The sequence below is a fragment of the Stegodyphus dumicola genome, chromosome 9 (genome assembly GCF_044657685.1).
Source record: "Stegodyphus dumicola isolate Sdum_Otavi_A_Nest chromosome 9, ASM4465768v1".
NCBI classification, from domain to species: Eukaryota; Metazoa; Arthropoda; class Arachnida; order Araneae; family Eresidae; genus Stegodyphus; species Stegodyphus dumicola.
The window spans coordinates 32,460,309-32,484,088 of NC_140776.1; the positions used below are offsets into that span (position 1 = coordinate 32,460,309).

Below are 23,780 nucleotides of genomic sequence, written 5' to 3' on the forward strand. Positions count from 1 at the left end.
AACCTCAAAGATTTCAAAGCGAGAAATGGCAACAATGTACCAAAAAAAAAACATTTTATCTGCAGCGAGCGAGACTGTGTGTAGGAAATTCTATAGATATGCTCATTTTAAAATTATTTTACAATATTGCGAATATTGAATTTTATGGTTTAAGTGTGAAGCACATGATACTTAATAAATAAAAGCAACACGCAAAACGTCAATAAAACGGCCCTCTGGGCGTAATATAAAATCTGAAAGTATTTAGATTTTCATTTATTTTTAAATTATTTTTATTTTTTGCGTCATCCAGATTAATCATGCAATCCTAAGTAACGGTTGTCAGGACTTGTGTTTCTCTTGATTTGCTTTCGAAACATGATGTGTCCTGAATCGGAACAGGGAGCTTACTCAAGTTTTGTTCAAGATTTGTCTGTACTAGACGACACAAGTAGGAAAGGTATACGAAACCCTTTATTTTCTATACTTTTACAAGTACTCCCGAACTTCGGGATACAGAGACCAACCACTTGTGGTCTGAACGTAAGAATATAAAACTGCTAACTAAAACTCTAAAAGCTAACTTTGAATTAGTATACAAATGCCTAGAACTAAGACTGGCCTTTATTTAAAAGGGTACGTATGTAGTACGCCGAGCTGCTGAAACTACAATACGTTTTCAAATATCAAGAGGGCTTAACCTCTGGGCCTTAAAGGCAACCAGTAACTGAGTGAAAACTCGTAGAACTGCAGCGGCAAGCGGCTTGCTTCCTAAATATCCTTCTCTCTCCCACTCTTGGCAAAAAGCCACAACTTAGGCGTTAGCAAGACAATTTGCATAAACAAGTTAAAGCGTTTAATTCTGGCGGGAAGTAGAAAACAAGAAGTGATAGTACAGTTTTAAAATAAAATAAACGTTATCAAAACTTAGAATCCTTACAACGCTTAATGCAGATTGCTTACTACAGATGATCAATGCTTGACCAATCACCAAATTGTAAACAAAACATTTTGAATTCGAACTGGCACTTTTGGCTCCCTCCGTTCTCCTCCTGAATTGCTGAGACACTTTTTGCTTAAGTTTTTCTCCTAGCCAGCCACTTTGCAGCTAGTTTCTTTGTTCAAGGAATATGTGTTGTAGGGCAAAAATGTAGGGCGCATAACACTTCCGTCTGTATGTGAGCCAAATATTGAGAATCCCAAATTGCTTTTCTCAATAATAAATTTGTCATGAATTCGTCATGTCTACCTTGCCATCATTACGCATCTACTACTCCCCCACCAAGTTCCAAATCATTCACATCATGAAATCATATATGACTGCATATATGACTGCAAGTACATTCGATTATATTTCATCATTTATCTTCAAATTGCTACAATTTTCATTTCACAATCTCCAAACTATTACACACACAGAGACAATATAGATATACACACACACATATATGTATTTGTTTATTTATATTTTTTCTGTACATCGGAATTGCCTTTCCATTTTTTACTCCTTAATGTGTCAATATATGCGGACGCGTCGGGAAATTGGAACAGAGAATTGAGACTAAAGTTTTTTGACATAGTTTATTTAATTCAGCAGATCCGAGCCGATTTGTCGCGTAAAGTTTCAATTGTCTGTTTCGGAGAAACGCGTAATGGAGTTAACTTGGTTCGAAATTCATTTTAAAAGATTTTCCTTGAAAAGCCAAAATGAACTTCAAACTGGGCTAATTAACCATTTTTCGCTTCTTAATTTTAATATCTTTTTTTTTATATTTTACCTTGATCAATTTATTAGTATTTTACTGTGTTCTCTAATCTACTTTGTTCGTTTAGTATATAGCCTACTATCTTTATTTTACCTCGTTCAATTGATTTGGTTTTTACTGTGTTAAAAATTACCTAATTTGTTTAACATATAGCTTTTTTATTAATTTAACTTGTAAATATTCAAATATTTTTTCTCCTCTTTCACACATTTCATAGCAATAGCAACCAACTATGCTTATGTTGGAGGTTTCACGGAACCACAGTTTTTGGTAAATTTTTGGCGTGCGTACTAAAATTTATCTTCTAATTTCCTTAATTTTGCAGCACAATGCGCAAAATTTTGACCAAAATTGGTCTTTTTTGTTTGTTCTTACAACCTTACTTATAATTATATATATATATGAAATATAAAACATAGGACGGCTTTGCTCTCTGCGAAACAGCAACCTTTAATTAATTTTCGGCAATTCAGGATCTTCCCCCTAGACCACTACTTTCCAGAACATTCGAGCCTATTACGTAACCGCTTCTATAAATAACGAATTGGTGCCAATTTGAGTCAGAAGCTCCTCTCTCCCTCTTGCTAATAAGATCTATGCTACTGCGCTTCTAATCTTTCTTCCCTTTGTTAGAATAGTTATGTCGTCAAAAGCCTAGATTTTATCGTATTTAGTTTGGAACACTTTTTGAACCTTTGAGTTTTATGGATGCCTGGGAAGAATGATGACAAAAATTGAGTTCGGTCGAGTACTATTGGTTAAAAAAATCATGCAATCTATTAGTCATTTAAGCCGGAGCAGAACACAAATTCTGATTTTTGATATTTGATTCAATTTGATCCAATTTATTAGAGATAATATGAAAGGAGCTAGTACTCTCTTAATACATATCTGCATTATCATTACCTCAAATTTCTTCATTAAACTCTCTGTTTTCCAGTTTGAAACGTGAAGTTGCATATATATTATTTATTGCTTTACTCTTGTTTCCTTTAATATTTTATAATTCATACAATATTTGGGATTATTTGAAAATTTGACCTCTATCGGAGCTATTTGAATATTGTAAAACTGCTTTTCGTATAATTTGGTGTAAGCGGTTAATATTGTTACGAATTTGGTATTTAAAAAGCTAATGTTAGTTCAATTATAAATTAAATGGTTTTATTTCTCGCGCAGAGCAGCGCGTGACAAATATTAAAAGAAAGCTAAGCCGGAAAAATTAAAAATACAAGAGCGCGTGCGTTAAATAAATAAATATCTCTTTTTGATTTCGAGAAAATACTGGAAAATTCTAGCGCGTGATTTTAAAATCTTATAAAAGGAGGAAAACATCTCAGTTTGTAGTAGTTGCTTAGTTTGTTGTTGTTTAGAAAACTGCTGTTGTTGATTATAGCGAATTCGCGGATTAGCGTTCTTTAGCTGTTATGAATTACGTTCTATTGTACATTTGAGTAGTTAAAAGATAACTACTGTGAGATATTGTAATACTGCATGATAATTTGAGAAAATTTAAGCATTTTTGTTGTGATAATAATAAATTTTTGTTCATTTTTCATCGGATTTGTGCATTCATTTCATAACGAACCCGTACGTACGCAACAATTTTTGGTGTCAGAAGTGGGATTTGAATACCAATAACAAGAGCGATGAAAGAGCAATTAAGGCATTTAATATCAGCCTTTGCCTCATTTAAAGAAGAAATGAAATTGGGCCAGGAATCCGTTAAGGACGAAATGAAAGCCGTTCAAGCTGGTCAAGAAGAAATGAAAAGAGTAACATCCAAGAATCCGTGTCTTCAGAAAGCATTACATCAGAGTTACTTCAGAATGCGCAATTAAACGATGAAGAGAAGAATGCTGCCGATCGCGTTATTAAAGATCTTCAAGTTGTTTTTCCCGCTCGTCTTCTGACGTGGGTCGAACTAGTTTGACACAACATAGAATAGACACCGGCGATCATCCCCCGATCAAGCAACATCCAAGGCGTCTGCCGTTTGCTAAACAGGAAGAGGTGCGAACACTGTTAAAAGATATGGAAGAAGGCGATGTCATCGAGCCTTCAACAAGTCCATGGGCATCTCCCATCGTTCTCGTCAGAAAGAAACAGGCTCAACAAGATTTCGCGTTGACTATCGCCGGTTGAATGAGGTTACGAAGAAAGACAGTTACCCTCTTCCTAGAATTGATAACATTCTAGACACTCTTTCTGGAAGCAAGTGGTTCTCAACGCTTGATTTAAAGAGTGGGTATTGGCAGGTAGAAATACACCCTCATGACCGAGAAAAGACGGCATTTACTACGGGACAAGGGCTTTGGCAATTCAAGGTGATGCCGTTTGGACTGTGTAATGCGCCGGCAACATTCGAACGCCTCATGGAGACTGTTTTGAAAGGACTTTCCTATGAAGCCTGTCTGATATACCTGGACGATATCATCATCGTCGGAAAGAGTTTTGAAAAGCATCTAGAAAATCTTAGAAAGGTGCTTCAGAAACTGAAAGAAGGCAATCTAAAGCTGAGTCCCGCTAAATGCAAATTGTTCCGAAAGGAAGTGACTTACCTGGGACATGTCATCTCTGCAGAAGGTGTGCGCACGGATCCTGAAAAGGTATCAGCGGTTAAATCCTGGAAACGTCCCGAAAATGTCCATCAGCTGAGAAGCTTCCTAGGGCTTTGCACCTACTATAGGAGATTCGTGAAGGACTTTTCTTCCATCGCAAGACCCCTTCACAAACTGACAGAGAGCAACCAAAAGTTCTTGTGGACAAAAGAATGCGACGATGCATTTAACAACTTAAAGGAGGCTTTAACATCTGCTCCAATCCTGACGTATCCTCAGCACGACCGACCATTTATTCTCGACACTGACGCGAGCAATGAAAGTGTCGGTGCTGTTTTGTCCCAAGAAATAGACGGCCAAGAACGTGTAGTGGCGTACTAGAGCAAGTGCCTGTCTAAACCGGAGAGGAATTATTGTGTCACCAGGAAAGAGTTGCTCGCCATAGTCAAAGCTGTAGAACAGTTCCATCACTATCTATACGGCAGAAAATTCCTGCTCCGCACCGATCATGCATCATTGACCTGGCTTTTAAATTTCAAGAATCCTGAGGGTCAAATTGCCAGGTGGATACAGAGACTCCAAGAATATGACATCACTATCCGTCATCGTAAGGGATCATCACACGGAAACGCCGACGCCCTGTCTAGAACACCTTGCCAAGAAAACTGTCGATATTGTTCCAGGGTGGAAGCGAAATACGAGCTGCTGACTCCGGTCGCAAGACAAATTACAACATCAACATCGGCTGATCGAGAACCGTGGAGTGATGATGAAGTCAGGAAAGACCAGCTGGAAGACTGCGACATTAAACCCATAATTGATCTAATGGAGTCGTCAAACAGAAAACCTACCTGGCAGGACATTTCTATCTGTAGTCCTACAACCAAACAATATTGGGCACTCTGGGATTCACTTCACATTCGAAACGGCGTCTTATACCGGAAATTCGAATCGGATGATGGGAAGACGTTCCGATGGCAGCTGATACTTCCAAGATCCCGCATTCCTGATGTCCTTAAAGAACTACATAACAGCCCTACGGGAGGTCACTTTGGAATAATGAAGACCTTACAGAGAGTTCGTGAGCGCTTTTACTGGAATAATGCAAAGGATGACGTGCAAAAGTGGTGCCGATCTTGCGATGCCTGTGCAGGTCGGAAAGGACCTAAGAGACGCAGCCGAGGCAAGCTGCAACGTTACAACGTAGGGGCGCCTTTTGAACGAATCGCCTTTGACATCCTGGGACCTCTGCCACGAACTGCTGATGGCAACAAATACATACTCGTTGTCATTGATTACTTCACCAAGTGGCCTGAAGCTTATCCTATTCCTGATCAAGAGGCTGTCACAGTAGCTGAGGTAATGATACAGCACTGGATTTCCAGGTTCGGAGTGCCTCTTCAGTTACATTCCGATCAGGGAAGGAATTTTACCTCGGTAGTAATCAAAGAACTATGCAAACTACTCGGCATTGACAAGACCCAAACGACGCCATTACATCCCCAGTCGGACGGCATGGTAGAGAGGTTCAATCGAACCATCCTTAATAACCTCTCATTAGTGGTTTCCAGAAACCAGCAGGACTGGGACAAGAAATTACCACTCTTTTTACTGGCTTACCGCAGTGCTGTCCACGAGACTACCGGCTATTCTCCATCACAGATGCTCTTCGGTCGTGACCTTCGTCTGCCTTGTGATTTATTGTTTGGCCGCCCTCCGGATGCTCCTTCATCGTCTGAGGAATATATTCAAGATCTCCAGGCCCGGTTTAAAGTGATGCACAACTTTGCACGAGAGCGAGTCAACTTGGCGACGGAGAAGATGAAGACCCGCTACGACACAAGAGCTACTGAACATCAGTTCCACGAAGGAGACAAGGTGTGGTTGTGGAATCCGACTCGACGGAAAGGACTTTGTCCGAAATTACAGTCACCTTGGGATGGCCCGTATACAGTCCTAAAAAGGCTGAATGACGTCGTGGTTCGGATTCGTAAGTCTTCGAACTCTAAACCTAAAGTCGTTCATTACGACAGGTTAGCTCATTACTATGGCCATAGTACGTAATGTAAATAATTGTAAATAGTATCAGACCATGGTCCTTTTTGTTTATAAATGTGTATTTAGTATCTGATTTGCATTTGGTATTTGATTTGTATTTAGTATTTGTTTTGTATTTAGTATTTGATAGCATTTGATTTGTTTAAGTTAGTTATTGCATTTATTGTTTATATTGTTTGATATTGTAATGTAATGTTTATGCCTCAGTTGCATTTATGCCAAAGTTGTAAGTTTAGCTTCCTGTCCAGGGATTGTACTGCCCGGGACGTGCAGTCCTTGGGAAGGGGGCAGTGTTACGAATTTGGTATTTAAAAAGCTAATGTTAGTTCAATTATAAATTAAATGGTTTTATTTCTCGCGCAGTGCAGCGCGTGACGAATATTAAAAGAAAGCTAAGCCGGAAAAATTAAAAATACAAGAGCGCGTGCGTTAAATAAATAAATATCTCTTTTTGATTTCGAGAAAGTACTGGAAAATTCTAGCGCGTGATTTTAAAATCTTATAAAAGGAGGAAAACATCTCAGTTTGTAGTAGTTGCTTAGTTTGTTGTTGTTTAGAAAACTGCTGTTGTTGATTATAGCGAATTCGCGGATTAGCGTTCTTTAGCTGTTATGAATTACGTTCTATTGTACATTTGAGTAGTTAAAAGATAACTACTGTGAGATATTGTAATACTGCATGATAATTTGAGAAAATTTAAGCATTTTTGTTGTGATAATAATAAATTTTTGTTCATTTTTCATCGGATTTGTGCATTCATTTCATAACGAACCCGTACGTACGCAACAATATTATTTGGGTTTACATATGCTACTGAGAATACTGTGCTCTGCAAAGAGGGAACTAGGTACAGCTAAAATAGGTGGAGAGCATCTTTTCGTTTTTGATATTTATTCATTGGCTTAATTTATATGTTATGACTGCTCATGTTATTTTCTAAAAGCAAAAACATTTAGGACCTCTGGGATGTAACCATGAAGAGTTCTCTAAGCCAGATGGAAATTCATATTTATTTAAACATACTAGATATGATAATTCCATAAAATAGTATTTTATGGAATTATCTTTATCTAAGCTTTACGCATATATTGACAAACATTAAAGCATCAGAACTCATGAAAGTAGGTCAGCACAATAAGCATAAATTGTATTAGTTTCAAAGTAAATTTATATTGGAATATTATTTATATATATAAGTAATAGGCTCTGATTCTACATATATTTCTATTGCATTCTAGTTTCAAAAGTGAGTATAAGCATCTACAGTTGTGAAAGCAGAGCAAAAGAGAAGTATGTCTGGAATTAATCCTATTGTTTATTTAAAGTTACTGAACAGTTTATGTAAAGTCTGCAGAATTAATTTTAAAGTCTTGCATAGAATTTTATTCGAGTTATTTACTAGTCTACAGAAAATCCTTTGCAAAACTGAAATAAAATGATGCACTTTGTAAATTAAGAAATATATATTGATCAAAGTTGGCTGTTTGCAAATAATTCATTCTTAATACCCTCTACCATAAATATTCATCAGAATTTAAAATACTGCTTAGTTATGTGACCAAGGATTAGCTGGATTAGAGAGAAAATAGTAGTCCTAATGATGAACGAAAGCTGATCATTTAACCAATAAATCTTACCGATATATATATATACTTTAGACCTGGGAAAGACAGAGCTAAGAACTTTGCTGTACCACTGGCTGTTCCCCAAATCCGGATTAATCCACTGTCAGCAGGCAACCATCCCCTGGTAAACTTTTAGATAATTGGCACACTAAAACTATCCAGAAGAAAACGTAATAGGAACAGTGGGGAAGATTTTATCGCTTAAGATTCTTCTAAGGGAAGCCTGAGATATATTACTGTAGATTCTACTGAACAATTTAGAGACAATTTTTAGGTTTGTGTTCAGTATTGGAGTATAATTTATATCTGTATGATATCTACATCTCGGGAATTTCCGATGCAGTCGCAAAGTTTTCGTATAACTTCTTGATTATTTTCAGATTAAACTGTAGGGTGTAGACTTTATCAAATAGTTATTTTAGTTAAATTAAGCAATGCATTTCACATTTCTACAGGGTTCCATTAAGCAAAAGAATGAATACACAAAACTTTAATTTCTTTTAATCAAATTATTATTTTTATTCAATTTTGAGGGTTTTATTTCAATGAAAGAGCAAACATTAAACGTATAATAATAGCTTCTTTCTCTGAAACCTGTTTTCCATCAAATACATTTTATAAATCCGTTTACTCAAATTTTGTGTTTGCGTTTTAAATAAGATTTAAAAAAATGCGCATTGATATCTAATACATAAATTTCGATATGAACTTCGCAAAGATATCAGTAGCTGTCGAATATACTTCTTTCTAACAAAAATGCTTTTCTCTGTATGTACAATAAATTCGAAGCACTTCGTTTCGAATGTCCTGCACAAGTACCTATCTCCGCCTAAGCATATTGACCTCTAAGAGTTTTTAATATTCAATCGGTGAATCAATTAAGCAATCGATTCCTGATTTTAGAATCACGAGAAAACTTGAAGCAAAGAAAGAAAATTAGAACTACAGATTAAGCTAAATTTTTCAGAAATTCTGAAACCAAAAAATAAATCGACAAACATTAAATTTTCGTCTTTTCATAAAAATACCATCTGGATAATTTTACAGCAGACGAATAATGCAAAAGTTCAAAAAAGTTCTTAAAATAACCAAAGTTGCAATGCAGCGTTGAATCACGCAAATTTCTAGTTCTGCGAAGAGCATGAGCAAATGTCACTATTTGAGAGAGGACGTATAATTGGACCAAAACGAAAGCAGGGTGATTAAACCGTAGATTCGCTAAAAATCTGGATCGGGACGACCCCACCATTTGACGACGTTGGAAGAAATTGATGAACCGTCGTGAAGATATAGTGTGGACAGATAGGGCTTGCGTTTAGCGAAATGAAATGTACAATAGGCAGAACACCTATTCACCTATTACCGGGCACAGGGAAAATCCGTTATATACTTCCGACATTCGACATCAAATACGGGTTTCGATTAATGTTTGGTAATAACAGGCTGATTGGCCCAATACTTTACCAATTTATGTTAACGGCTGCACGATATTTATAACTTCTGTAACACGTAATATGTGATTTTGTAGAGAACCTGCCGTTGCTTCAACTCCGGAGTGGATGGTTCCAACTGCGCACAAGATGTCAGCAGTACCTGAGGGAGGAATTCGGAGAACGAATGATCGGGTATGGTGGTTCCGAAAAGTGGCCTCCAAGTTCACCAGACCTGACTCCAATGGACTTTCTCCTGTGGGGATACCTCAAACAGCAGGTATATGCCACAGCTCCACAAACATTTCAGGACCGTCAATGACGTATTACAGATGCTTCTGCAAAAGTGTCATTTACTATGCTACAACTCTTGCAACATGAAATCCTAACAAGTGCCCAGATGTGCATTTCAACTTATGGAGAGAAGTTTGAACATCGAAAATAAAGTCAGCTTATGATAACTAGTTGCTTTTCTCTTTCTAATATCGTTTCGTCAAGTCACAGTGTAGAGCATCCATAACAAACAAATCCGTGTTTAAAACGTTCTATTCTTAACATTCATGTTCACGAGGTGTCTTTACGTACTAAATCTACGATACTCTACAACGTTATAATTTAATCCTATCTCGTATCGTTTTCGAAATAGGTGGCGCTGTAAGCTATCTCATCTAGTAGCGCATAGCCACTTTACTATACTTAAGCACCACTTTTGTGACTATAGCTGCAGTCGTTCGGTAGTTAAAAGAGTGGTATCTGACTTTCGTGGGCACCCTGTATAATTTCTATACTTAATGACTAAATGAATATATTTCCGAAAAGTTACAGCTGGCTCCTCTTCGGAAAGATGTCAGTGCCAGAGAGGCAGATTGTAACGAATCACAAAGAATATATAACATTTTCAGCTCATTTTAGGGAAACTTTGCTCTGTTCTTCTTGAGTTTTGAACTTGGATATTGTACTTTTTGAGGCTTTACAGAAACATAAGTAAAACCTAAATGATTCTGGAACCATTATGGCATAAGGATATGTAATTCATTCTCATCTGTAATCATAATATTTTGAAATTATTTTATGCTATTTTTTTTAAAGTAAATACGTTAAAAGTAAATGTCAAGTCATTACTGTAGAAGGAAATCCTCTTCTACGTTACGGAAGTAAAAACGTAAAGTATATATGCTATGATTTATATCTGTTTCCGACTCAGATATAGTTTTTAAAGAAAGCATATTTAAATTGAGAAATTTTTTAATGCTATAGAAATATACCCCAAATAGAACGAGTAATACATAAAAATGGAAATACTTTGCTTAAGAGTGCAAAACAAGATTTAAATTTGCAGTATTGAATTATTTCAAAGAAAGTTTAAAGAAATCCAATTTTAATAAAAAATTTTTATTCTGCTCCGAAAGATTTCTATAATGCTAAATAGGATTTATCAGCCAATTTGTCCGAATAAAGAATGAAACTTCCTCGTAAGAAAAAAATAGGTTTTGTAGTTTCCTTGATACAAGCGTAACATTGCTCTGCTACATGCATATCTTATTATTATTGCAGACAATTCATGTTTCTGAAGAATTTTTTCATGTATTCCACCTTTCTAAGTTTCTAAAAATAAAGTAATATGTCTGGAATTCTGCTGCGTGTATAGTCAAATATAAAGTGACATGGCTTATAATAGAGAGAGAAAGTTAAAAAAACTGGTTAACAAAAAGCTGAATATATAATCCTTAACTGTTATTAAATTGATTGTAAATATATAGCATCTTGCAGTGCATAAATTTCTACTTAGCTTAGTTTAGCCAGATACAAACACTTAATCCTTATGCCTTCTCTCATAGCTCTGCCTTTTTTTTTTATATTATTAATTTGTTTCTCTATAAATATATTTCATTCCCAACATATAAAAATTTTAACTTCTTAATTTTTTTCTACTTTAGGTAATAATTCTACATCTAATTAAATTTGGGTTTACGTTAACTCTTGTTCCAAACATATCTTGACTTAAAATGCAAAGAATTCATAAGACTAACTGCTTGAATTATCTTTTTACTCATTTTCATTACGGCCCACCAGCGGCCGAGCGGTAAAGATGCTGAACACTGGTGGTTCGGTCCGAGGTTCGAATGGGTTCGGTCCGAGGTTCTGGCTGCATGGCCGTTTTCGTGATTTCCCCATGTATAACGTGTATACGAGCCAGTTTCCTTTAGAAAGTCCTCTACGAAGGCATCCCTCCCTTTAGGGGGATAGCCCTCGTGTGCTTTGTCATTATTGGATAATCCTATCCATTCCCATTGCTTCCCCATTAATGTGATATAGATCGATATCCCGAGATGCATAATTAAAGAGAACATATAATTTACTTCCTTTTTTTCTTTTTTCTTATTTGATTATAGCAATGCACTCGAGAGCTATCTAAGGGGGATGGCTTCGTGGAGAACTTTCAAAGGAAAACTGGCTCGTATATATGTTGGGGACAAACCACAAAAACGCCATTCAGCCAGCCCGTTTGCTGGGATTCTAACTGAGAAACGAATGCATATTTTCTATTCAAAATTCTCATTTCTTCATACATAGTATGTGCTAACATTTCATAAAAGTAATTTGTTCAGAAATGAATAACGTCAGGAAAGTAAACGTACTTCTTAGTACTTGTAAGAAAACAATTTCAGATTTCAACTATTTATTTATAAAAAATCATTAAGCTTTTGCTTACGATTTACTAATCTGAACCATACAAAGTAAATTCATTTGCATCATTGCATTTTTATGAATTTCCAATAATCCGGTGGATTTAAAGTGTCTGCTCCGAACGTTTATTAAATGATAATGAAATATGAATTAATGTCAAAGTTTTAAGGAAGTAAATACTAAATTTTTATTTAGAGTTTTTCTACACTTACCTAACGAAGGTGAAACTACATTCCTGTTCAAGCGTATCTCCCGTCCCCCCCCAATGGCATGCATTAGACATTATAGACGTTGGCAACTACTGAAGCCTCTGATTGTGCTCATTTTATTATGTAGGAAACTTATAGGTGGGCCACCACCACTGATCCCTATGAAGAGCGAGACAATTTACATCCATGTCTTCTCCTGGATTCGAACTCGGCCGCTTCGGTACGGCAGTCCGAGTCACTAACCGCTTTCAGTCTGAGCGGCCCTGCTAAATTTAAGCATGAGAGAAAAACTAAATAATTTACATTTTTAATTATAGGGAATATATCATTGTTTATATCTTTATTCGGGTGGAACAGCTAAAATGTTCGTGTTTTAAGAAGATAGCACTAATATACACCGCATTCAACTATCTGAAATATCCCTACCTCATATGTAACCATTAACCGCTCGAACGTCGAAATAAATTCGATTGACTCATGTGGGATGCACCAATATTAACAGTATTTCCACTGCTAACGTTGTAATCACTTTTCGCAATCACCCATCCTCAGAAAGGAAGTTAAATTCTTTGGGGGGAAAACATGCAGTTACACAATTTTAAATTAGTTTAGTCATTATTAAAATTACTCCATAATTATCATGGATCATTGTTATGACGCTTGCCTTGCTTATATGAGAGAATCATATTGTAAAGTCAATTTATTTTACCCCATTAACCGCCAAAACTGCAAGGAATGATTGTTTTCTCGTTAAAATAATAACAAATATTAAATTAAGCATTTATAACATAAATTTACATTGAAAATAAAAAGAATGCTCTTATCTGTGGAAAAAGCGAGTGTTGCGTTCGCGCAACGTCAGCGGAATAAGACTACGGATGTTTAGTGAGTAGGATTGTACTCGTGTGATATTTCTTTTGAGTGGAGCGCAGGATTACTTTTTAGCTGTTTAACGTTTTATAAATCTACAAATCACTTTACTTGTAATTAATTTAATATTAAAATATACATTGTATTTCTTTTACAAATACAGATTATTTCATTTGAAAGATTCAAGCATGAAAAGCTTGATTACAATCATGATGTAAAGCTACATTACATACTTTGCATCTATAAACAGTCTGGCTATGATACTCTTTACAACTCTTTTTTTGATACTCTTTACAAGTCTTTTGTTATCAACGGACTTTACGACTATTGTCAGATGCAAATTCTGCTTCATATTCCTGTACTGCAAACGTGATATCAATTCTCGTACAACAGGAACATGAACAAATGTCCTTATCAAAAGACCAATATATTTTTTCTTGAGGTAAAGAAGGATATCCTGCAAGCAATAATTTTCCAATAAATCTTCTCATATAGGTTCAGATGCAATAAATTCTTATTTATTTATTTATTTATTTATTTTGCTGAGCGTATATATTTGTCTGTTCAACGAGAATAGAGTAAATGTCTCAACGAAAAAGAAAATCGAAAATCTGGGCACTAGTTTTACCTTGTGTTTTGTCTTTTATAATTTCTCTTCTATCTCTTTCTTCATGTTCTTCCTGAGACATAACTAACAATTCTTTTTTTATCCACTTCACGATTTCAGTCTTCAGCTTTTTAAACTTTTTAGTATGACTATAACTGCTTTTAGAAGGCTGAAACTTACTTCTTACGTGAATTTCAACTTCCTCAGCAGTATCATTTGGTAAAATATCATTATTTAAAACATTGCAATTCCTTTCTTCTTCGTCACTAGCCTCTGCAATTTCTGGGGGAACAACAACAGTTTCAGTTTCATTCTGGTCATTATTAACATTATCATCATCTGTTTCTTCATCACATAATCTTTGAAGGGCTTCTTCTAATGTAAGATACTTCGTTCTAGGCATTTTTAAACAACCAGAACATGAACCAGAACAAAAGGAAGGAGTGAAAAAGGAGATTGACTACCCGTTTCCTGCTGACGTTACGGCAACGCAACACCTGTTTTCCCTTCCTTCCCAACACAAATATAAACATCTGACTGATGTAATGTTCTGATAAACGGTGACCTTGACTGAAAATAGATCACTCATAAAGACGGCGATTCTTTCGTTAAATATTTTCAGCAAAAATACCCGGTCGAAAATTTTGCTTAAATTTTGCTTAAAGTATGAGATTGATTATTATAAACAAAATGATTGTTGAAGGCAAATATTTTTTTACAGAAACAATCTTCATATTATTTCCTACACAAAATCATCTGCTGGTATAAAGTATGTTAGGTAGTTATATTTATATACACATTTATTTTGACCGTTGCGTCAACGCAACACCAGCGGCTAATGGGTTAAATCACGACTAAATAAATCGGCACACTGAATTTTTTAAGAGGTTCAAAAATTATCACGACGCTAAAAATATTTAACTAACAGTATAGAACTTACACTTGTTTCCATCTAATAGAATCAAAATATTTTATTCGCTTAGTTGTTTCCGTGTTTCCTTAAAATTAAAGAATTTAATTCTTTTAAAGCTTGTATCTTGGACACATAATTCTGGATATAAACCGTAATGATTTTCTTTTGCAGTTTTTTCAAATGATTTCAGGTATTGCTGTGGTATTTTAGCTTATTTCAGCAATCATATATTGGTACTTCCTATACTTTTGTATTTGCAGTTTATTGCATTTGCAAGATTTATAAATATTTTAGTTACATTACAGCAAATGAAGTAGAAGTACTACTATAAGGGTAAACTGAAATTGCTGTGGTATTTTAGCTTATTTCAGCAATCATATATTGGTACTTCCTATACTTTTGTATTTGCAGTTTATTGCATTTTCAAGATTTATAAATATTTTAGTTACATTACAGCAAATGAAGTAGAAGTACTACTATAAGGGTAAACTGAAAATAAAATTTCTAATTATGGATAATGAAAATCCCTTTCTAATTTTAAATGTAAAATTTCGTTGTTCATAAAAAATTAAAACAATTTACAGATGAATTCCATGATAAAATCCAAAACGATAAAATGTAAAACGTTATGGGGTGTTCTTGTTTTATTCCGGGAAATTATTTTACCGTTTGTAAGCCGTATCATTAGCCAACTGCTTTAATAAACTTATTTTCATAGTATTTTCTTTAAATGATAGAGTATGCCCATCAGTTGTCTTGAAATATTAACTAATAATATGCGGTTGCATTAATGACACCTATTAGCAATTTCTGATTGATATCCAGTTGTAAATAATGGAAGTTCCCGAAGAGCTAGAGATTAATGCCTTACCTCCCGAGAGTGTCAAAGTGGCAAATTGGTACTCAGCTTCCGTCGTTCCAGCGTCATTATGGGCCGTCATCAGGAGCATGTAGTGACTGGCTGGGGTCAAGTCGGTCACCGTTACCGTTCTCTGCTCTGGAAGGACATTGGTGGACAGCAAAATCCACTCTTGTTGGTTAAGAGGCTTGTACTGAACGACAAAGAAATTGATTGAACATCCACCACTTTTCCAGCTAGTCAAATGAATGATGATAAATGTAGAATTGATGGTGAGCAAGGATTCTCTCACGGGTGCTACCGGAACTAAAATGGATAAGAATAATTGGTAAGAGAGTTAAAAGTTTTTCCTCAGACTTTTTAATAGAATAAAAAGCTATCCTTATAATATAAACCTAAAATATTATAAACAGTATCTTCTGAGATATGTATGTATATATATATATATATAAATTATATTTCATTCATATGCTAATGCATTTAAAATGCTTAATAAAAGAGCAAACAAGCATCGTAGACACAATGTTGCCGATATATTAGTAATTAAAATATTACGAAAAGGGGTTTAATAGGAAACATTTTTTTTCTGCTTAAACGTATAAATAATTGAGTTAGAAAAGAAATTTCCTTTGAAATTTAGCAAACCAGGTACTCGTTTAAATTCTCAAGGGTTGTAAGCTCAAATTTCATTATTACAGTTCTCATTAACATGAAATTCTTGCATACCCCAGCAAATAACCTTGAGGCAATTTACACTGTCCAGACTTCGAATATTAATGTTTGACAACTAAAATGTTTATCTTCGCAGTACGAAACTCAGATTAATAGAACATAGATTTCAGTCAAGCTGAGGCATTTATTGAAAGGAATAGAATATTAAGTTTCTTAAATTGTAAATGAACGTTAAGCCTGCAGTTCACAGTTCGTGGACTTTAGATTTTCAAAAAAAAATTCTTTTAGATTGGAATTTCAGTATTAATAATCTCTCGGTAAACAATTTGTGTTCTTTGTAGGGTTAACGGTATATTCATCAGAGAGGAGTATTAATCTCATTGATTTATAAAAATGAATTCTACATTATTGGACAGAAGACTGATACTTTAATTTTTACCGCTGCATGCCACCATGTCTTCTTAGTAGCATATAGCAATTACAAATTCAGGAACGACACATTTCAAAATAATTAGTTATGAATTTTAAATTTATTATCACATTACTTTATTTTAAACTTAATAACGTTTTTATTCTATCTTTCTAAATCATTCAATGTTTCAATTTAGCATAAGAAATCATTCGAAGTGATGTAAAAATATGAGTACAGTATAAAATTAATTTACCTGTTCCTTCTGTTCTTGCAGAAATTACATCACTGGGTTGACCTCTTCCAGCAACATTAAATGCCACTAAATAAAACTGATACCTCATGCCACATTGAAGACCATGAAAAACGTAACTATTCCGTTCTTCCGATAACTGTACTTCTTCCCATTCTGGAGCTTCGGATTTTTGAAACAGAATATATCCTAGAAAATATTAAAATCTTGTTGTTTGCTTAATCATATGACATTATTTACAATATGAATATTTTTCTGACACAAGAAAATAATAATTTTGCTGATTCACAAAATCAAGAACGCAATCCAAGTGCTTAGCTCATAGTATGTAATCCAAGCATATAGCTTATAGGATATTTTCTTCCGCCTTCCTGCATGGCTTCATCGTCTAACGGTAGCAAACTCGGCGCGTATTCAAGAGGTCCAGGCTCGAATCCTGGCCAGAGCATTGCTAAATTTTCATATCTCCAGCATGAAAAAAGCCTAATAATTTTACAAGCGATTTCTTTAACTGACATTCGCATAAAAATGCATCATCTAAAACAGGAGGCCATCTTATATTTCACATAAAACAATAATAATAAATAAATAAATATTGAGCATACTTAGAGAAAAATTAAATCACAATTTGAGTGTAATATTAAAATGGTTGCATGTTAATATTTTATCACATTGCTTTTCCTGATATTCTGATTTGAGATACTATTTGTATTAGAGAGATTGTACAGCTTTTTAATAAATGAACCCAAAAAAGTGTCTTTCTGAGAATATATAGCAGTTAAATATAGTAGTATAATAAATAATGATAATTTATAATTGTGGCCTACCAGTGTTTGAATATTTTAAAAAGGCTAAATACTGGTTAATGGTGGATTGCCGATGCATAGGAGTTTTCGTGAGTTTCAAATGCCTAATGCAAATATAATAAATAAAATTTCTTTTAGAAAGTTTTCTGCAAGCTCCATCTCATGAGACGAATAGTTTTCGTGTGCTGCGTTTTATTAATAGAAACGAACATTAAAAATGGAAACTACCTATTTTTCTTCATACACAATTATAATTGATGACAGATCGAGGACGTAGCCAGGGAAAAATAGATTAATAAAAATTATTCAAACTCAAAAGAAATTCAAAAGGAAACTCAAAACGTAATTCTTGCTAATAAAAAAATTTGAAAAAAAGATTCGAAAAGTACCGAAAATTAAGGGAATTTCTCTCTGATTTACATCAAAGCCGATGTTAGTGACAGAAAACGTATCCTATTTACTTTTGTTGTGTATAACCATCACATATAGAATGTTATAACATTTTGTGCAATTTCCGAAAAAGCTTTCCTCTATCATGTTCTTTGACTTTACATATAAAAATTCAGAAAAACAAAATAAATTATAGTATCAGCTTACATTCCATGCATTTTACGATAACGGATAAGCAGAAGAGGTAAATTCACGGAAGTAAACGTGAAGCATGAAATATTAACTTTCATTTTTTTTTCCATAAATAGAAACAGCGCATATTTGTTTAAAATTCGCACCTTTTTGGTATTGTAACTTGCTTATCAGAAGCATATTTACTTTGTTCATACTTCCCTATCTCTAGACATGGATGTCATTTTAAAAGCAGGAAAGCATTATTTGTTTCAATTATATTGAGAAATGGGAACTCCGTAAGACGAACGTTCTTGAAGACGGTGCATTCTTTCTAATTCACAAGGGGAAGGAGTTTATCGCATCGAAGAAAAATTACATTCCTGCTGTTCTACGAGAAGCCATTAATAGTTTCAGTGCATTGCTGTCAAACAAATAAATCTAAAGACTAACTGTTCAAAAGAAGTATCTTAACAGTCAACTACGAAACAGAAAATTCTGAGAATGCTCACAAGTTTTACTTTGAAAGAAACACTGCAAATAACAGATAATGTGGTACACTGAAAATATAATAGAACTATACGAAATATACAAAAGTTTGGTTAAAATATTGCTTTGAATTCGCTGTTCGTACTATTAACAGCAACTAAGACAGAAACCCCATCTGGTTCGGATATTGAATCCTGTTTTACCTTTCAATCAGTTTAATGTACAAAGAATTGAGTATGTGCTAATATTGAACAATCTTTTTCTGTGCACGTCTGTCTGTTTGTTTGTGGCATCGTCTCCTCCGGAACGGCGTGAAAATTAATTTCGAGAAAAGTATCGCGGATTCCAAAAATTTGTCGGAATCCATTTCGATCATTCTCATCTTCGTACGACTTTAATTTTTAAGAATTTTAAAGAATTTAAAGAATTTTAAAGAATTAAAATTTAATTTTAAAAAATAATTTATGTAAATTTAAAAATCATTTTTTCTGGGTGCTAATAGCAGTGACGATTAATATTTGGCTCGGTTTAGTTGATTAGGGCAAACCACACTAAGGCTATCTGCCTAAGGAAAAGGGTGCCTTCGTAGAAGGCTTTCTAAGGGAAACTGGCTCCTTAACACGTTACACATGGGGGAAACTACGAAAATGATGTAGCACACAATCGGTTTGCTTCGAATCGAACGCATGTTTAGACTACCAGTGCTCAGCGACTTTACTGTCGGCCGCTCATGAGCTCAATAAATGTATAATATACATATTTTTAACATTAGAAGAAAATTATAATGCATCCTGCGGGAAAAAAAAGAGGTTAGATTTATATTTCCCGTTTTACTGGACCAATTGACGAAATTCGAATTGTGTTTTTCATGTCTCCAAAGCATAACTTAGAATATTAGATTTATATATAGCATTGTTTATACATAGGTATTTTGACACAAAATCGGACTTTTTCTGAAATGGCATGCCAATATTTTTCCATATTTCGATTCTACGACTCAAATCATGTCAAAGTATTAAATTTTGTAAAATCTGGTGCCTAATTTACGGGGAAATTTAAAATTTAACTTGGCGTATTTTATTTTCAGTTTGCGCCAAGAATAATTCACTTGGCGAACTTCTTAATTTATAGGAACCTATGTTCCTCTCCTTTTTTTTCATTGCAGACGGGTGGTAAAATTGTCATCGTTCATACTTTCAAATAATTTCAACACAGTGCGTGAAGCACATTTGGCGTTATTGTCGCTTATAACAAATATGCCAAATTTCGAAATGCGCCAATATATATATCATAGAAAATATTGACTAAAAACTCTAATTTTTTGCAGATTTGCCTAGAAATACATCTACTTTAACATGATTTTAAAATTTTTATAGCTTATAATTGAAAATGTTTTCGAAAACTTTGCAAAATTTATTTAAAAATCAAATTTTAAGTGTAAATAATAAAAAAGCGCGAATTTTATTTTGAATTAACCTAAATTTCGAAATGTGAAAGGAAGAATCAAATAAGAATAATTTAAAAAAAGAAATGCTAATAAATATATACCAGATTGAATTAACATAGAGGGGCTAAAACTTTGAGAGCTAAGTTAGGTATTTTTTGAAGCAGGAAAGATGAAAAATTAGCAAACGCCTTCGCCGGGAATCGAACCACGGAGTTTTCGAATATCGGCCCAGTTTGCTGACTACTACACCGCGAAGGCACGCTAGGGAAGCGGGAGAAATACCTTATAGGTTTTTAAAAACTATTCCTGCGACTTTTACAAAACTTAGCAGTTTGGCATAATTTGAGTAGTAGAATCGAAATATGGAAACACAATTTACATATCATTTCATAAAAGTCCGATTTTGTGTCAAAATACCTATGTTAGAACAGTGTCATATATAAACCTAATACATATCCTAAGTCGCGCTTTCGAGACATGAACAACGCAATTTAAATTTCGCCAATCGGTCCAGTAGAACGGGAGATACAAGAACTGTTTTTTTTTTTTTTTTTTTTTTTGAGCAAGGTACATTATTATTCAACAAAATAATGAAAAAATATTTTTACTGTAAATCAGCAGAGCCAGCAGCGCTGAAGAATTAAATTACGTTCATGTAAAATATTATAACTATATTTAATCCCGGCATTTGAGACGTAACAGATAAGGATTATAAATAAAAAAACAAATTTAATTCGACACAACTTCCTGAAAATAAATATTGAAAAAAAAAAGAGAAAGAAAAATATAAGGTTGCTTTAGATAGTCCCGCGTATAGTACAGGCAATGCTTTTTATCCCAGGAATAACTAAGTAATCAATTTTAAAAACTTTCATAGTGATATGATTTGATGGACCATTTAATATCTCAAATGGAAATAAATTTCCAATGCAGCATGCTCAACGTTCTGAAATACCTTTAAATTCATGCTTAATGCTGTGTGAATATCTGTATATCTTTAAGAGATTGCGAATGACATGTTTCTCTTTAAACAGACTCCATTACGGTAGAAATGTTATGAAGGGAATGAATGATACATTAGTTTAAATCGAACTTCTAAACTGCGTATATAAAAAATGAGAAAGCAATTACAAAGCGAATCAGATTTCAAAAAATATTCGGTGCAATGTATGCTTTGACTAGTTCTATCAATCTCGCTCTTCCAAAATCTTCTTAAAGCGTTTAGAAGTTCAGTTTACTTCAAATGCCTCATTTTTTGTTAAGTTTCGAAAAACGGAGTAACTTCGAAATCCTTTAATAGTTTGAGCTTCTTACTTTTTTTTTTCCCTTTCCCTTCATTGAAACTTCCTTTTTACAACGTTAAAACGAAATAGGATGTGCGGAATCTTGCATATTCGCCACTTGCGTTATCCCCGCTTGCAAGGAAGCAGTAAATTGGATTTTCCCTCTCGCTTAAGTGACTTCAGTTCCAGATCTCGCATTATTTATATTTTTTCGTGTTTCTTTCCTTCTTTTTTTACTTATTTCAGCCCCGCCAAACTCAAGTTTATGTTTTCAGCCGCTAAAACAGACGGTTGTAGATGTATATAACTCTTTTCTCGGTTGTTTGAATAAATTGTTTGCGTCGTTTAACCACTAGATAAAGAACGAACTTCCCATTTAAAAAGAATGGAAAGAAACTTCGAATTAAATGGAAGAGCTGGATTTGGGTGATGTGCTATTTCTCTCTTTACCAACTCAATACCTTTAACCAAAATTCGAAAATAATGTTAAATTATTTACAGTAAAGGTCTGAACTTTTAAACACAATCCGAGAATATATAAGTTTGGAGAGCCAGAACGTAACCTAATAAAAATGTATAACTAGGATTTGAACGATCAAATTAAATGAATATGTACAATATAGGATATACGAATGTATGGCTTTACTCCCATATATATGTATATATATATATAAAATGGTTCGTGGTTTTCCCCATGTGTAACGTGTATACGAGCCAGTTTCCCTTAGAGAGTCCTCAACGAAGACATCCCTCCCTTCAGGCATATAGCCCTCGTGTGCTTTGCTGTAATTGAATAATCCAATCCAATCCATAATTTTCACTATACTAGTATCAGATTAACAAAAGAGAAGAAAATAATATTATAATTAATTTAGCAATTTTTTATAGATAAGTGCATGTAGTTACTTATCCTTCTTCTTCTAATCCTTTTTATTTACACTTTTCATGAAAAATTATCAGTAAAACTTTGTAAAAAAGTAATTTATAATTGACCTTTGCTACTTAATTATGCCAGTTTAAAATTCTATTAAGTACTCTAAGTTGCATTAATTTTATATGCTTAAGTTTCCATTTTACATTTTCCGAAAATATTTCTCAGTTAATAAAAAATATGAAAGTAAAAATTATCCTTCTTTCCATTTTGCGCTCACAAATTATTATGCGAGTGTATTTTCACAATTATTTAAAAGCACGTCTAAAAAACTCATGTCTGCGATGTTCGTCATGCGATGATTTGTCGATACTTTATTTTTTACCACGATATTTTCGAAGACGATTCTTTTATTCCGCGAAGTTTTTGAACCGCCTTATTTTCGACGATGATATTTGATACTACAATATTTTAGAATCGCAATGTTGACATTTCCATCTGCGAATTTTTGGCCGGGATGTTTGCCAACATTTAATTATGCATATGTAGCCGACACCAATTAAATTATTCACATTTTGCCAAAAAGTTAAGAACTTCGATTTGAAGTAAATAGTTAAATCAGATATACAATGAAATTTATGCAGCAATTGGAATAAATGTCAATATAGGAAAATTTAATAGAATTTTGAATTATTGATAATTAGAAAAATTAAATTAATTAAACTTAAATAGCACGCTTCATTTCTGCTCTTCTGGCGTAGCTGGGATGCTGTTTACTGTTTCTTTTCTTACCGCAATGATGCAAAGAGGCGTGATTTAGAGTGCCAATACTTGTGGCCACAAAATCAATTAAAATAAAAACGAATTTTTAAATCTAGCATATCTGCGCGCTTATTCAAGGAGGCCGATTTATCTGCCCTAGCAGATCTACATTATAACATACATATATTTGAATAATTCATAACTGTCTCTTTTAATATTTTGCTATCAGTTACCTAACCCTTTCAATCCCAGCAATAGTAACTGCTTATAATAAATCGGTACGAACCCCATCGTTTCTAAATTAGATTCATACATAACAATAATGATGTAATAACTACCATAAAGGTTTTATCCAATAATAATTTTAGAAAATAAAGCAATCACAATACAGCTAAACCAAAAGTAAATCCTTTTGAAAGGTAATTTCATCTTGGATACATTTGCACTCTTTTATATACAGTGGATGGACAAAAATATGGGAACACCTTGTGAAATGCATGTTTGAAAAGAAAGATTGATTTTAATGAAATATGTATGTGGCGCTGGCGTTTTTGACTACTGACGCCACCTATACAACTTCGTAAATGTACTAAACAGTTCAGTTGTTATCGGAGTACTGTTACGTGAGGTTGTCATTGCATTATGTCAGAGTTAACAGACTT

The 23,780-nt window shown here is 34.0% G+C and overlaps 1 protein-coding gene across 4 annotated transcripts in view; it reads right to left on the reverse strand.

Annotated features, from left to right (window-relative positions):
- LOC118192447 (cell adhesion molecule Dscam1-like) overlaps window positions 1-23,780 on the reverse strand; it is an 816,729-nt gene that overhangs the window by 235,037 nt on the left and 557,912 nt on the right. For all 4 annotated transcript variants that reach the window (XM_085823333.1, XM_085823331.1, XM_085823332.1 and 1 more), the window contains 2 exons: window positions 16,903-17,088; window positions 15,578-15,871 (listed from right to left, as the gene is read on the reverse strand). In XM_085823333.1, the coding sequence (XP_085679459.1) occupies window positions 15,578-15,871; window positions 16,903-17,088 (480 nt within the window). The remainder of the gene's footprint in view (window positions 1-15,577; window positions 15,872-16,902; window positions 17,089-23,780) is intronic.